The sequence below is a fragment of the Emydura macquarii genome, unplaced genomic scaffold (assembly GCF_026122565.2).
Source record: "Emydura macquarii macquarii isolate MOO-44397 ecotype Brisbane River unplaced genomic scaffold, CSIRO-AGI_Emac_v2 contig_2437, whole genome shotgun sequence".
Lineage (NCBI taxonomy): Eukaryota > Metazoa > Chordata > Testudines > Chelidae > Emydura > Emydura macquarii.
In genome coordinates, this window is record NW_027132574.1 from 800,486 (window position 1) to 816,641 (window position 16,156).

Here is a 16,156-nt window from a genome sequence, read left to right on the forward strand (position 1 = left end):
TCAATGTGTGAATGTGATGATGGTGTAAGGAGGAGGATTTAAGTTTTATTAGGAACTGGGGAACCTTTTGGGGAAGAAGGAGTCTATAAAGGGAGGATGGGTTCCAACCAATCCAAAATGGAACCAGATGGCTGGGGCAAAGCTGAAAGGTTCAGAGGAGCACATGTCTTAGGGGAGGATCTATTAACGGGGATTCTCTATATCCTAGTAAATAGGAGAGGATTAAAGTTGATAAAGTATAGAAAGGATTTGAGGAGAAACAGTCAAATGAAAAAAAGAGTCCCATTCAATTACATCACATGAACACAGATGATTAAATATTGACACATTTTTAAGTGCTTGTATATAATCACTAGAAACCTAAATACTAATATGGATGAACTTGACTGTCTGGTATTAAATGAGGATATTGATATAACTGAAAGAACAAGTTAATAATTACTTAGACAAGTTAGATATCTTCAAGTCAACAGAACCTGATAAATGCATTCTAGAATACGCAAAAAACTGACTGAGGAGATATCTGAGCCATTAGCAATTATCTTCGAAAAGTCATGGAAGACAGGAGAGATTCCAGAGGACTGGAAAAGGGCAAATATACTGCCAATATATTAAAAAGGGGAATAAGGATAACCCAGTGAATTACAGACCAGTCAGCTTAACTTCAGTTCCCAGAAAGATAATGGAGTAACAATGAATTTGCAAACACCTAGAAGATAATAAGGTAATATGTAACAGTCGGCATGGCTTTGTCAAGAACAAATCATGTCAAACCAACCTGTTAGCTTTCTTTGACAGGATAACAAGGCTTGTGGATGGGGGGAAGCGGTAGATGTGTTACATCTTGACTTCAGGAAGTCTTTTAATATTGTCTCACATGAACTTCTAATAAAAAAAACTAGGGAAATACAACCTAGATGAAGCTACTATAAAGTGGGTGCATAACTGGTTGGGAAACCGTTCCCAGAGAGTAGTTACCAGTGATTTTCAGTTAAGCTGGAAGGGCATATTGAGTTCTGCAGGGATCAGTTCTGAATCTGGTTCACTTCAATATCTTTATCATTCATTTAGATAATGGCATAGAGAGTTCAGTGATAAAGTTTGGGGATGATACAAAACTAGGAGAGGTTGCAAGTGTGCAAGTGCTTTCTTTGGAGGATAGGATTAAAATTCAAAATGATCTGAACATACTGGAGAAATGGTCTGAAGTAAATAGGGTAAAATTCAATAAGGATAAATACAAAGACCTCCACTTAAGAAAGAACAATCAGGTGCACACATAAAAGATGGGAAATGACTGCCTAGGAAGGAGTACTGCGGAAGAGGATCTGGGGGGTTATAGTTGGTCACAAGTTTAAATATGAGTTAACAGTGTAACGCTGTTGCAAAAAAAGCGAACATCATTCTGGGATGTATTAGCAGGAGTGTTGAAAGCAAGACATGAGAAGTAATTCTTCTGCTCTATTCTGTGCTGTTTAGGCCTCCACTGGAATAGTGTGTCCAGTTCTGGGAGCTGCATTTCAGGAAAGATGTGAATAAACTGGAGAAAGCCCAGAGAATAGCAAAAAAATTATTAAAGATCTAGAAAACATGACCTCTGAGGGAAGATTGAAAAAATTGGGTTTGTTTAGTCTGAAGAAGAGAAGACTGAGAGGAGACATGATAATAGCTTTCAAGTACATAAAAGGTTGTTACAAAAAAGAGGAAGAAAAATTGTTCTCTTTAACCTCTGAGGATAGAACAAGAAGTAATTGGCTTAAATTGCAGCAAGGGCAGTTTAGGTTGGACATTAGGACAAACTTCCTAACTTTCAGGGTAGTTAAGCACTGAAATAAATTGCCTAGGGAAGTTGTGGAATCTCCATCATTGGAGGTTAGACAAACACCTGTTGTGGATGGTCTAGATCAGTGGTTCTCAAATGGTGTTCCGCGGAACCCTAGGGTTCTGTGGGCTGAGCGGAAGGGTTCCACGAATAAACTGTACCGCGCCGCCGAATGTGAGAAAAATCCGGTGCCGCCGAGCAGCTGTTCGCGCGCTGCCGATCAGCTGATGGGGCCGCCGAAAACGGCCCTGAAAGCGCACTGCCAAATCAAGCAAACACCGCGCTGCAGAAAAGAGGAAGATTTCCTTGACTTTTTGGTGGACGGTATGGCATGGGCGGGCAAGGGTTCCAAGGGTATGGCATAGGCGCGCAAGGTTTCCATAGGTGGAAAGAAATTGAGAAACACTGGTCTAGATGCTACTTAGTCCGGCCATAAGTTCAGGGGACTGGGCTAGATGACCTCTCGAGGTTCCTTCCAGTCCAACGATTTTATGACTATGAATAGGCATCACAGAAACTTGATGGAAAATTATAATCTATGATACACTGTAATACCAGGGTAAAAAATATATAGCAATGACAGATTATGTCATGCTGTTGTGGTGACAGGCACTATATGTGAAAGAAAGAGTCAAATATAGCAAAAATATTAAATGAATCAAATTATACCATAAAAATCTCTATGGATAGAAATTCCATGCTTGATTAATAAGAATATAGCAGTAGGGATATATTATCAACATCCTGACTAGAATGATGATGATGATTGTAAAATGCTCAGGGATATTAGAGATGCTATAGAAATAGAAAACTCAGTAATAATGGGGGATTTCAACTATTTCCTATGGACTGGGTACATGTAACCTCAGGACAGGATGCAGAGATAAAATTTCTAGCCACCATTAATGACAACTTCTTGGAACAGCTAGTCCTGGAACTCACAAATGGAGAGGCAATTTTTGATTTAGTCCTAAGTGGAGCACAGTGTCTGGTCCAAGAGGTGAATATAGCTGAATGACTCAGTAATAACAACCATAATGTAATTATATTTAACAACCTTGTGTGTGTGGAAGTGATGGTGGTGGGGAATACCAATGAAGACCACCACAGTAGCATTTAATTTCATAAAGGGGAAATACACAAAAATGAGGAAGCTACTTAAACAGAAATTAAAAAGAAGAGTCACAAGAGTGAAATGCTTGTAAGCTGTATGGAAACTTTTTAAAAACACCATATAAAGACTCAAATTAAATGTATACTCCAAAAATTTAAAAAAAAAAAAAAAAAAGTAAGAGGACCAAAAAAGGCCCCCCTCGCTAAATGACAGAATAAAATAGGTGGTTAAAGGCAAAAAAGCATCCTTTAAAAAAAATTGGAAGTCAAATCCTACTGAGGAAAATAGAAAGGAACAAACTATAGCAAGTTCAGTGTAAAAGTACAATTAGGCAGGCCAAAAAAGAATTTGAAGAACAACTAGCAAAAGACACAAAAACTGAAACAAAACAAAACAAAATTAATTGGAAGCAGGAAACCTGCCAAACAATTAGTGGGGCCACTGGGCAATCCAGGTTCTAAAGGAGCATTCCAGGAAGACAAGGCCATTGCCGAGATGATACATTAATTCTTTGCATCGGTCTTCACTGCAGAGATGTGAGGAAGATTCCCACACCTGAGCCTTTTTTTTTTTTTTTTGGTGACAAATCTGAGGAATAATCCCAGATTGAGATGTCAATAGAGGAGTTTTTGGAAAAAAATTATAAATTAAACAATAATATGTCACCAGGATTAGATGGTATTCACCCAAAGGTACTACAGGAACTCAGATATGAAATTGCAGAACTACTAACTGGGGCATGTAACCTCTCTCTTTAATCACTTTCTGTACTATGGCTGGAGAATAGCTAATATAATGTCATTGTTTTTTTTTAAAAGGCTCCAGAGGCAACCCTGGCAATTACAGGCCAGTAAACTTAACTTCAGTACCAGGCAAATTAGTTGAAACTATAGTAAAAAACAGAATTATCAGACACGTAGATGAACACAAAATGTTGGGGAAGAGTCAATATGGTTTTTGTAAAGGGAAATCATGCCTCATCAATCCCTTAGAATTCTTTGAGGGGATCAAATAAACATGTGGACAAGAGTGATCCAGTGGATATAGTATACTTGGACTTTCAGAAAGCCTTTGACAAGGTACCTCACCTAAGGATCCTAAGCAAAGTAAGTTGTCATGGGATAAGAGGGAAAGTCCTTTCATGGATCGGTAACTGGTTAAAAGAGTAGCAAGGAGTAGGAATAAATTATTATATTTCTGAGTGGAGAGAGGTAAATAGCAGAGTCCCCCAGGGATCTGGAGTGGGATCAGTCCTGTTTAAGATATTCATAAAGGATCTGAAAAAAGGGGTAAACAATGAGGTGGCAAAGTTTGCAGATGATACAAAATTACACAAGATAGTTATGTCCAATGCTGACTGCCAAGAATTAAAAAGGGATCTCATAAAACTGGATAACTGGGGAACAAAATTGCAGATGAAATTCAATGTTGATAAACGTAAAATAATATACATTGGAAAACATAATCTGAACTATACATACAAAATGATGGGCTCTAAATTAGCTGTTACCACTCAAAAGAAAGATCTTGGAGTCACTGTGGATAGTTATCTGTCAAAATTCATTCAGTGTGCAGCAGCAGTTAAAAAAACTAACAACGGTAGGATCCATTAGGAAAGGGATAGATAATAAAACAATAAATATCATAATGCCACTATATAAATCCATGGTATGCCTACACCTTGAATACTGCATGCAGTTCTGGTCACCCCATGTGATACTGGCAAGCCAGGTGCCATCTCTGGTCAGAACCCCAGGCCAGTACACTTGTATGTTAGTATAGATCAAAGTGTTACATGTATAAGTATGTATTCAGATGTTTAAACTTCATGAAAACAAGTGGAATGTTACTTGTATTTTTTCAACATATCTATCCCTGTTATAACATAACAGCAAACATATATATGATGTATACCCATGTAACTAAATAACCCATCAAAGAAATCTTGTGAACTCTAAATGAAGGATTTATGAACTTTAACAGAAAATGCTAATTTCAAAGCAAGTGGCCATTATGTGATGGTCAGGGGTCAAAAGGCTAAGTGCATTCCTCACTCACTGTCATCAAAGGAAAAACCCACATGGATAGAGACACTGTCAGCTTGCTTTGCATGTTACAATATAATAAATATAGAATTCAAAAAAAGATCCTATATCTCTGGACTGTTTGGATTCTAACAGGAAGAGAAGATGAAGATGCCCAGAGTTATTCTGAGTAACCTGAGAGACTTTTGGCAAACTGGCAGGGTATAACATGTCTGCTACCATTTGGAATTATAGACTGTGACTCACCTGTACATATATATTTACACACTTTACCCTCTCAATAACTCTCATTTCCTTTTCTTCACTAATAAATCTTTAGTTAGTTTTCTATAGAATTGGCTGCTCTGAGATAGGAACTCACAGTTGTGAGCCACTCCAGACAATGTGACACTCCATCTCAAAAAAGCATATACATTAGAACTGGAAAAGGTACAGAGAGGGTCAACAAAAATGATTAGGGGGATAGAATAGCTTCCACACGAGGAGAGATTAAAAAGACTGGGACTGTTCAATTTAGAAAAGAGATGACTAAGTGGGGATATAATATAAGTCTATAAAATCACAAATGGTGTGGAGAAAGTACATTAGGAAGTGTTACTTACTCTTCATAACACAAGCACTAGGGGTCACCAAATGAAATTAATAGGCAGCAGGTTTAAAAAAAACAAAAGGAAGTTTTTCTTTACACAATGCACAGTCATCCTGTGGAACTCATCAGAGGAAGATGTGAAGGCCAGACTATAACTGGGTTCAAATAAAAATTAGATATGTTCATGGAGAATAGGTCCATCATTAGCTATTAGTCAGTGTGGTCAGGGATGCAACCCTATGCTCTGGGGGTCCCTAAGCTTCTGACTGCCAGATGCTTGGACAGGATGACAGGGAATGGATCACTCAATAATTGTCCTGTACTATTCATTCCCTCTGAAGCACCTAGCACCGGGAAATGTCAGAAGGCAGGATAGTGGGCTAGATGGACCATTGGTCTGACCCAGTATGGCCGTTCTTATGTGTTCTGAAAATAATAAAGAAAACAGCTGTAATACTGAGGTTTGGTGTTTGACTACCGTACAAGCACAGCAACTTAAAAACAAAAAAACAAAAAATTTAAAGTATCACAGTTATTAAAATAATAGTTACTTACCTACAGCAACTGTGATTCTTGAAGATATTCTGTTCCACTCTTGGTGTGCATGTGCCCCACTCACAGAAGAGGAGATTCTTTAGCCAGCTTAGTCCATTGGGACATTGACCAGCCTGCCTTCCTGCCCCCACCCCTGACAGCATAAAGAGTGAAATAACCGCAACCATCCCTCAGTTCCTGATCTGAGGCTCTGAGCTGTGGGGAAGGAGGGTGGGTCATGGGATCCACATATACAGAACATCTTGAAGAGTCACAGTTACTTTAAGGTAAGTAACATTCCTTCTACATTCGCTGAGGGTAAAACAAGATGAAACAGTTTAGCTTGCAGCAAAGGAAATTTAGGTTAGATATTAGGAAAATTTTTCTAACTATAAAGATACTTAAACACGGGGACAGGTTAGCTAGGAAGGGTTTAAAATCCCCATAACTGGATATTTTTAAGAACAGTTTAGACAAACAACTGTCGGGGGGTAGAGGGCAGGAAAGGAGGAGAGATGGACTAGATGACTTACATTTTTATGGTTCTATTATTTGAGTATCTGTATATGTGGAACCCAGTCTTAGTGCTTATCTAGTAGTTAGCTCCTTGAGGAGGTGGGAGCTCATCTTAATTGCAATACTACCCAGCCAAACTTGGCATCAGATCTGGACACTGGCACTAATGAGCAGTGTTTGGTGAGTGTATGAACAGAGGTCCATTTAACTGACCTACAGGTTTTAGCTACGGGAACTCTCTGAGGCTGATGAGGCTACCTCTGGTCAGACATATTGATATTTAATGTAAAATGGAAGAGTCAACTTGTGGATATCATAGTTCAATATTCACTTTTAAACAGCCCTTTCTTTAAACTTGCTTCAAAATACCCCTAATAGTCCAATCAATTTAAAAAGCTCTTGTTGGGTGAAGGTAATAACACAGTGCTTGTCTCACATCCCAAGTGTGAAGTCTCATTTCTCCTGGAGACAAAAGAGGCTTAGGGACAAACACCAGTAAGTGTGTACACTGAGTGATATCAAAGCCTGAGGCCCACTTTGGAATAAATTTGGAATTAGGCTCAGTTATTCTATTTGCTCAAAAATCATATAGGGACCTGACATCAGAGTCTGAATCTTACTCACTCTTCTGGGAAAGTGATTGTGCATTCAACAATGGATTCCATGTGCACAGATATTCAGAAATTACAAGTACATTGATGTTATCAGTCATAATATCTGAAAAAAGTGTGTATTTTACTATTGGGTCAACACTGCTACAGATCCATTTCTTTACTCAGATGCTATCCACTGAATTCACTCCCATGACGTCAGAAGTTGGCCACAGATCATAGTAAAATATTGGAAATGTTTCCCTTTTATATCCTGAACACAGCACCATAATAGTTACTTAAGTCAATGATCCTTATCCACACCATGTAACAATTCCCTCAGAAGTAGTATGGCTTACTGAGTAAACAATCTGGGGAATTTAAAATTGCATGCCTTTAAACAATAGACCTCAATATTCCCAAAGAATCTATTAAAAAAAAAGTGTCATCTTAAACTTTCACAATGGATTTGTTTAATCTGTTTTGGATTACTCACACAAATTTACACAAAAATAAAGAATCTTAAAATAATGTTCTATCTTAGATATGCAAATAATTTCCACTTGTATGCAGTGGTGTTGTAACAGTGTTGGTCCCAGGATATTAGAGAGACAAGGTGCAGAGATAATATGTTTTTATTAGATCAACTTCTGTTGGTGAGAGAAACAAGCTTTCAAGCTTACACAGAGCTCTTCTTCAGTCTTTAAACATGATTTGAGAACTTCAGTATCACAACCAGAGTTTATGGGTCTATTATAGGAGTGGGTGGGCGAGGTTTTTTGGCTTGCAATGTGCAGGAGGTCAGACCAGATGATCATGATGGTCCCTCCTGGCCTTAACGTCTATGAGTCTATCAGGTCTGGGAAATGTACTCAGAGTGTCACAGCTAAATACAAGGTGTAACAGATTGTTTAACATAAGTAGTTAATACATATTTCAAGGGACTATTCAAGGTGACGTGGCTCGTTAACACCCTTCCAGTCACGAGGGGAAATGAAGAGGTGTGTGAGACAGCTGATGAGAGTAGAGCGGGTTTATAGTGGATTATAGATTGTTGTAATAAACCATAAATCCAAAATCTCTATTCAGTCATGATTTTTAGTGTCTCGCAAAGTTATCAATTTAAGCTCATCTTTTGAAAGTGTTGTGCAGGTTTCCTTTGAGGATGAGGATTGACAGGTCAGATATAGTGTGATCACATTCTAAGGCAGCTATCTCCTTTCATTGTATCGAGAGCCTATGCAGTCATCTTGGCTTTGTGGATTGCAGTGTTTTTCCTATGATTCTCTGGGCGTGGAAAGTTTGGCACTATGACACTCTATGTTGCAATGCCTAAGTCCCTTCATGGATCCCACCCATAATGCCTAACTGGTATTAAACACTAGTTATTGAAGTGGAATACTGTCTTGGAGTGAGTAGACTCTATAAATGGATAGACTTTGGGGCCAGTAAGCAGAGGCTGCTTTCACCTGACTCAGACTCACACTGCTAAATTGTATGTTATTAGTCCTGAATTACCTTGTTTTCTGTTATTTAGAAATACTTAGACTCCACTCAAGAACAAACGTTAACCTATATATTCCAGCCAAATCTTTAATGTACTGCTTTAAAATACTGTCATGGCTGAACCCACCTATAAAACCAGGTGCACAGAAACAAAGATAGCCATCCAATTCATCTTTGCAAATGCTGAGGGCTCCACAAGGTTGTGGTAGGCAATCATCAATGTTGACTTCACAAAACTGACCGGTAAACCCTGTCAAAATAAAAAAAAAAAAAGTGAAAAAAAATTAGAGCAAAATACAAGAAGTAAAACTAACATTGACATATTTCATCCAAGAAGACAAACATAATGGACATGTTCCTGACCTTTTGTTTTAAGTGGCTTTCTAGTCATTACTTATATCCTTTCAAATTCTATCAATGGTATAATAAATTATCTTGCCCTTTTAGCACTTCTCATACAACTGATCCCAAGTACTTTACAAATGTGTGTCATATAAAGCAGCATGCAAACTCATGATTGCTTTTAATAATCACATAACTTCAACATATGGTGGGTGCTGTCAGCATATTGTTAGCAAAGTTTTCTGGAGTCTCAATTTTTCCAAAGACATTCCAAAGACATTTTACAAAGACATTTCTAGGAATACTGAAAAGAACAGGATTAATTCCTGCAAGACTCAGCACATAAAGATTCTGGGGTTAAGAAGCTGCCCATCGTCTTTTTTTGTGTTTTGGGATTAATATAGAGCTTTTGTTTTTTGTAATGAAATGTCCGAGATTAAAATATATACATGGATAATTCTAGAGTTATTAATAAAACAGAGATTACAATTTTTGGCAGTGGAGTTTTATTAGTTCCTTAAGCCAATCTATGCATACTTAGCCAGGGGCCCACATTATGATGTGCCAAGTGCCCTCAGCTCCCATTGGAGTCTCTGTACAGAACTGGGTCCTAGCTGCACATGCCTGAACAAACATATTTAATATGCATGCCTGCAAATTAAAAGGACACTTTCTACTGGACATGCTCAGAACACCATTTCCAATAGACATTCCTTTGTTATGCCAAAATAAATTATTTTAAACCAAATAAAAGTTTTACTTTAACAAAGATTTGACTATTTAAAAAATAATCAGCTGCTGATCATGTGTGTTCAGCTGGATTCCAAGCCTGTCAGGTGCTGGATATCTGTGCTAAATTTTAAACTTGAGGTATTTTCAGTGTAACCATAAGGATATAGGGATTAGAAGCTGGGTTTGCAGAACCTGAAACAACTCATGGTCCCCCAGTGCCACCATATAGAGCCACAGCCAGGGAGCACTGTGGAGAATAGGCACTGCAGGAAGTATTGCCCAGTGACAGTATCCTGACCAATCAGAGGGCTGCAATCATCCTATTTAAACATGGAAAGTGTTCCATGAAATTGTCTGGGCAGCACCACTGACTTTGCGCCTGCTGTGACTCCAGACCTCACCTTCTTTCCTGATCTCCGGTCTCCAATCCCCACCTGATGCTTATTCTTACCTTCTGACTCTAGTATGATACCACCTTTAATTTCCAGTCTCCAGTTCCGGCCTAGCTCTGACCCTGATTCCTGCATCCCAATTGCAGCTCGGTACTATCTCTGCTCTTCAGTCTCTGACCCCAGCCTGACTTTGACCAGCACTCTTGCTTATTGATCCCGGCTCTATTGATTCTTCTGACCCCTGCTCATCAACTACTGTCCCTGACGGCTATCACCACTAGACCAGACCTCCTTATGCCCATGTCCTTTACAGTAGCCATGTTTAGAAAAGGGCAGTGAGAGATACTTTACAGTAGGAACAATTGATGTATTTTTCACTTCCCCTTTACTCAGTGCTAAAAGACTTTCACAAAATCTGCCCACATCCACACCTTCTGCCAGAGACCTGAACAGCTGAAGCTGAACTTTGCATTTATTATTATTTAACAATTATATCACAAGAGTAACTACAGACCGTAAGCCAGGCTGGGCCCCATTGCCCTAGGTACTGTTCACTCATTCTCCTAAACTTAGTAAAAGCTTGGATCAAGATCTGAACTTCATACCTCAGTTTTATCAATTGTTATAACAGACACTGCTTTGCATCTTTTTACTAGAACAGAGACTACAAGAGACCATTAGAATATATATAGCACCACTGAAATACATCCACCTCTTACATGGAGGTGACCAACATGGTACACAGCAGCAGGAAGCAGAAGGGAAATTTTGCATGTTCAGACAAACCTGAGCTTTTATGAAGTGCCATGTGACATTTAGTGTCCAGGCAGAGTAGACAAGACCTTAATTTTAAGGCTAGCACTTACTGAATATAATTACGTGCCAAATTTCTATAAAAATAAACATTTGGGGCCAGGTCCTGGTCTGAGTTAGTGGCATTGAACAATCTTAAAGCTATCCTAAAGATGCAATTGAGATTTTCCTGGCCCTGAAGAATCACGTGCAACTTTTAACATTGCACTTTAACATTTTAATATAACAGATATTATCAACATTGATTTTTTATTTTTTAAACAGATAATAACAAAACTCCAAAAACGGATGTTTTTTTGCAAGATAATGATCAAAGCAAAAATGACATTTTATAATAAATACAGTCAATTAAAGAACCGAAGGGTTCTTTTTCAAAGGTGTGACCCAGACAGAGTGTATAAATTCTACTTCTCTTTTTCTCCAGAGCTTATCTTTGTAACTGTGCCCGGATGTCACTTTATCTCTTCTTTTTTCCTACCTCCCTGCAGTGATGCTTCTCTTCTACCCACTGGGATCTAAGGATCCATACTGCTCTTTTCTCTGCTGTTTCCTAACAACCTGACATGAATGACTGTTTCAACTGCCTTGGAATCTTTTGGAACTCAAGCAGCACTATTCAATCAGCAGACTTAATGCAGCCATCATTCTAATAAGGTTTTTCTTTGAAGGGACACAGAGTCTGATCCAATACTGATGGAAGAAAGTGGGAGTCTTTTAATCAATTTCAGTGAGAGATGGATCAGGCCAAGAAAGAAAAAGGAGCAAGGAAATGCAGACTCTAATAGGTAACTCTAAGGAACCATCAAAATAAGTTTTTATTCTGGGTGTGTATGCAGCCTTGCAGTGTGTTAAGGCATATCTCATCAGTTTATTATGTGATGCAGGAGAACAAGGTTTACCACTCTGTTAAACCTCCAATATTATACAGTCAATCAGGTAATTTTTCTCCTCCTTCTAGTTGATTGCTCCTTCACTAACTCATACACAGTAATTAAAAAAAAAAAAATTAAATACTTATATACAGAATATATAAATTAACAGCAGATATTATAAACTGTTTTTGGTTGTTTCATCATAACCTTTTATGTTGCATCATATCAGAGATCAGCGCAATATAACGTGACAATGAAACATGTCTCAAGGATCTGAAAACCGGCAAAAAAAATTCAACTGATGAGAAAGCTTCATTGTAAAAGACAGTTTTTCCCCATATACGAGCAGTCTGACCATGCTACTTTGATACTTTATAAGATAAATTCTGTGCAACAAAAGCAATAAATATTTGAGATGTTCTTGTCCAATGTGGACAAAAAAACATACTGAAAACCTTACATATAAATAGGCCTTTCCAGAAAAGGCTTTAAAGACTAAGGGTGATGTCTGATTTATAATGATTGTTGGTTTATATAATGAGTTTTATGGAAAAATACAGTATTTCTACATCTTTGCCTGAAGATTGGAAATCAGATAGAATCAGAGAAAAATAGTATTGCTAGTAGGTGTGAATTAAATAGCTGGCTTTAGCTGTTAGGCCAGTGGTAACTCCCAAATAAGTGGTGGGGGCAAGGAGGAGAAATCATAGGAATATATTAGTCACCTGGAAGGAAAAAAGATACTTTCCACCTCAAATGCTCCTGCTTTACTTAGAAAACAAAACAATTCTCATTTGAACATCACATGGGCCTGATTCTCTTCTAACTCACACCTATGTAAGTCAGGAATGACAATTTAAAACAATGGAGTTATATCCATATAAAGACTGAGGGAGATCAGAATCCAGCCCACATTTCTTCTAAAAGAGAAATAAATCAGTAAATCATTCCCCCCTCCACCCCACGGAAAGCTTTCATTAAATGGTTCAGTTGCTAAAAGCATGTTTACATTAACATAGGAGGCCAGTTTATGTTTTGACTTACATAGTTCAATAAATATAGCTGCATATGGAAAGTAAATAACCTGTCCATTTCTCTTTTTCTTCTTTGCAATGCTGATGCCAGCTATTTTAGTATTTTTAATGGATACATGGAATTAGTTACATTTATGAGCTTGCCTACCTTTCATAATTTTCTTTGTTTCTACAGGTATCTGAATTGCTTTGTCTCTGCCTGCTGAAATCACATGATTACAGAGATGTGTTCTATACATAGTATTGCATTCACTGTATGGAGACTTTTATCTGAAGATAAAACACTTTCACAAACTCTTTCTATTGTGTCTATTGAAAGAATAGTGATCTTGCCCAGAGAAAACAGAGAATCTAATAAAGGAAACTAGCTCTTACTTCATTTCACTGAAAAAAACTCATTCTCTTTTCAACTGGCAGTCACTCCTAAAGAACATTAATTGAGAATAATGGATACAATATATACTTTTTTGTGTTACACAAGCTTACATGTATTTGATTTCCTATACATTAATTTCCCAGTACGTAATATATTCTTTAGAATTAAAAGCACTTGGGTTTCAAATTAACATTGATTATTTATTGGGTATTGTTACTCAAAATCAGCAATAATAATAATATTACTTAATACTTACTATAGATATTGCTTTACAGCATCTAAGTATTATACAAATATTGATTAATTGTAGAATCTCTGAAGAACTTGAGCACAGTAGGAGCCTCACTGATCTGACCACCGTAAAAATTACACAAACAGTTGTCAGTCTTTCCCCATTTCACAGAGAAGATTTAGTAACAAAAAGACAATGCTGCAGTTAGGTTTCATATCAAAACTTCATTATCTTTTACAAAGTATGTGACAGTATGCTACACTACATTTACAAATACATTACAAAATGTTTTAATAATTAAATACAACATTTCTTTGCGGGAGGGCAAGGTAGATCATATTTCATTTAGCTGTTTTTTTAATGTAGCACAGATTGGGAACTTTGGACGAGAGAAAAATCAGGCTTTTTTTTTTTTTTTTTCTGAGAAGGAGCCTAAATAGATGCACCTTGCCCTACTTTAATGCAACATTCTTACTTCTGCATAGGCCAATGAGGATTTTTCAATGAAAGACATTCCTTCTAGTCCTTTCATGTCTCAAAAATGCTCTCAGCCTTTTAATATTCCAGTTACCAGGGTGAGAGAGCAGAACAGGATCTTACAGCCTGACATCCAGTTATATAAAGACTCCTACTGTGTGATTCCCTGTTTCAGGGACATATGTTAGAATGACTGTGACAACATCAGTTCACAAAATTCCATCTGTGATGAATTGGGGCTATGTCTGTACAATTTAAGAATTCCGATTCATGTTATATTATGAAAAATAGCTTTATCGTGAATGCCTATCAATATGTGAATCCACCATTGCTGACTGGCCCTGTAGCGGTTATTCACCAGGCAGATGTAACAGAAGGTGCTTAAGACTCAACAACCCTATTCAGTTGCAAATACCTGGGACAATGGGTGAGCTCCCTGCATCCTTGGAAACCAGTGTAGATCCTTGGATCTTTCTGAAGTAATGGGGGAAGGTAGCAGCAGCTGAAATTTACCAAGAGTAAAACAAAAGAGGCATAGTGTCCAGAAGGGTATTAAATAAAGGAACACAAAAGAACATTGGGCAGGCAGGAAAAGGAAGTAAGATGCAGGAGAGAGCATGGTCACGGAAACTGGATAAGATGCTCCAGGAGGGTGAGAGACTAGCTAGCGTGTAACAGCCTGCATTATGAGGGGAAAGTAAAGTAAAACAATGCAAACAAGTAAGATGAAGTAATCTCCAGCACCATCACATAGTTATACTCATTTTATCTTGGTGAAGATTCAAAAGGTGAGACAGATTCTGATCTGACCCCGGCATGTTGATGGAGAACTCCAGTAGCTTAACCCATAACCAGATCTTTTATAGGTCTTGAAGCATATGCATTAGAAGTTCCTCCTTCCTGCATCATATCTACACCCCCTCACCTTCATAATGTTTGGGTGTCCTTTTGAGATAGGTCAGTTAATTTGTTTCAACTTATTAGCATGTACATCAAGTGGACATCTGCTGATATTTTTCTCTGAAAATACCCTAAACTAATACCATCTGACTTCTTGCGGTTAACTGTTAGCAATTTTCTGCTTCGTTTCCACACTTTTAAATACTAGAAAACAAAGTGTTATGCTGTCTTGTGACTTAAGATCACTCCTGGATTACTTAATTATGCCAACTCTAGTAAGCAATTTATACTAAGGCTGTCAGATCTTGCTCCTAAGCCAAGCACTTAAGCCAATCCCTTATAGGCCTGGGCCTATATTTTTTTGCTTTCCTGCCTTATTCCTATGCTTATTATTGGTACGTAGGCTATCCTATAGATCTTCTGTAGCACCCAACACTATCTAAGCACTTCCAAAGTAAATGAGCACTGCATGGTGAAGTCCATAGTAAATAAAATGAGTGTTCTTGTTCCTTACCTGGTATGGAAGCTTTACATGTATTTATCCCCCACCCCGTTACTTCCTTTTCCACTTACTCCATTAATTTGGTTATGGAAGGTAAATTTTATAAGAGGACAGTTTTGCACTGTCCTCTGAAAATGGTCAGACCCCAGGCTAGGCTGGCCTCTTCCAGTTAGTTTGTTCCAAAGACAAATCTTTTCAACTGAGAACAATTTTCTCTGGCTCTATCCTGGACATGGTGCTTCATCCTGGAATTTGTGATGTGCCAGTTCCAGATGTAGTGAAGCTATCTTGGTGGTCATATGGTCGCCTTTACCACCAAATCTGGAAGCAACATAGAATCTGTGTACAGACAAAAATCAAAGTTTATAATGCTGTTGTCCTCTCAGCATTGCTCTACTGTCTGTGCAACATGGGCAAATCATCAATGGCACATTAAAAACCTTGACAGTTTCTGTTTGTGACACCTATAACAACTGCTCAGCATCAAATGCCAAGATCAGGTGTCCAACACAGTAGTCCTGGATAAAGGTGGTTCGAGGTATCAAGGCTCACTTCTTTTGTGCACAGCTGAGATGAACCAGTTATGTCATTTGTATGCCTGAGACCTGTCTATCAGAACAAATTTGATATTCCCAATTAAGCTCTGGCAGACATAAACATTGAAGGCAGATGAAATGCTTCAAAGATACCCAAACTAAATCTGCATAAGATGAATATTTCTGCTGGAAGATTGCGTCAACTGGCAATTTACCACATTGTATAGCTCCA

At 37.9% G+C, this 16,156-nt stretch overlaps 1 protein-coding gene across 1 annotated transcript in view; it reads right to left on the reverse strand.

Moving 5' to 3' along the window:
• Positions 1 to 16,156, reverse strand: part of LOC137162626 (protein eyes shut homolog) — a 340,220-nt gene that overhangs the window by 182,253 nt on the left and 141,811 nt on the right. Inside the window, exon 4 of the mRNA XM_067562533.1 lies at positions 8,844 to 8,966. Within this exon, the coding sequence (XP_067418634.1) occupies positions 8,844 to 8,966 (123 nt within the window). The remainder of the gene's footprint in view (positions 1 to 8,843; positions 8,967 to 16,156) is intronic.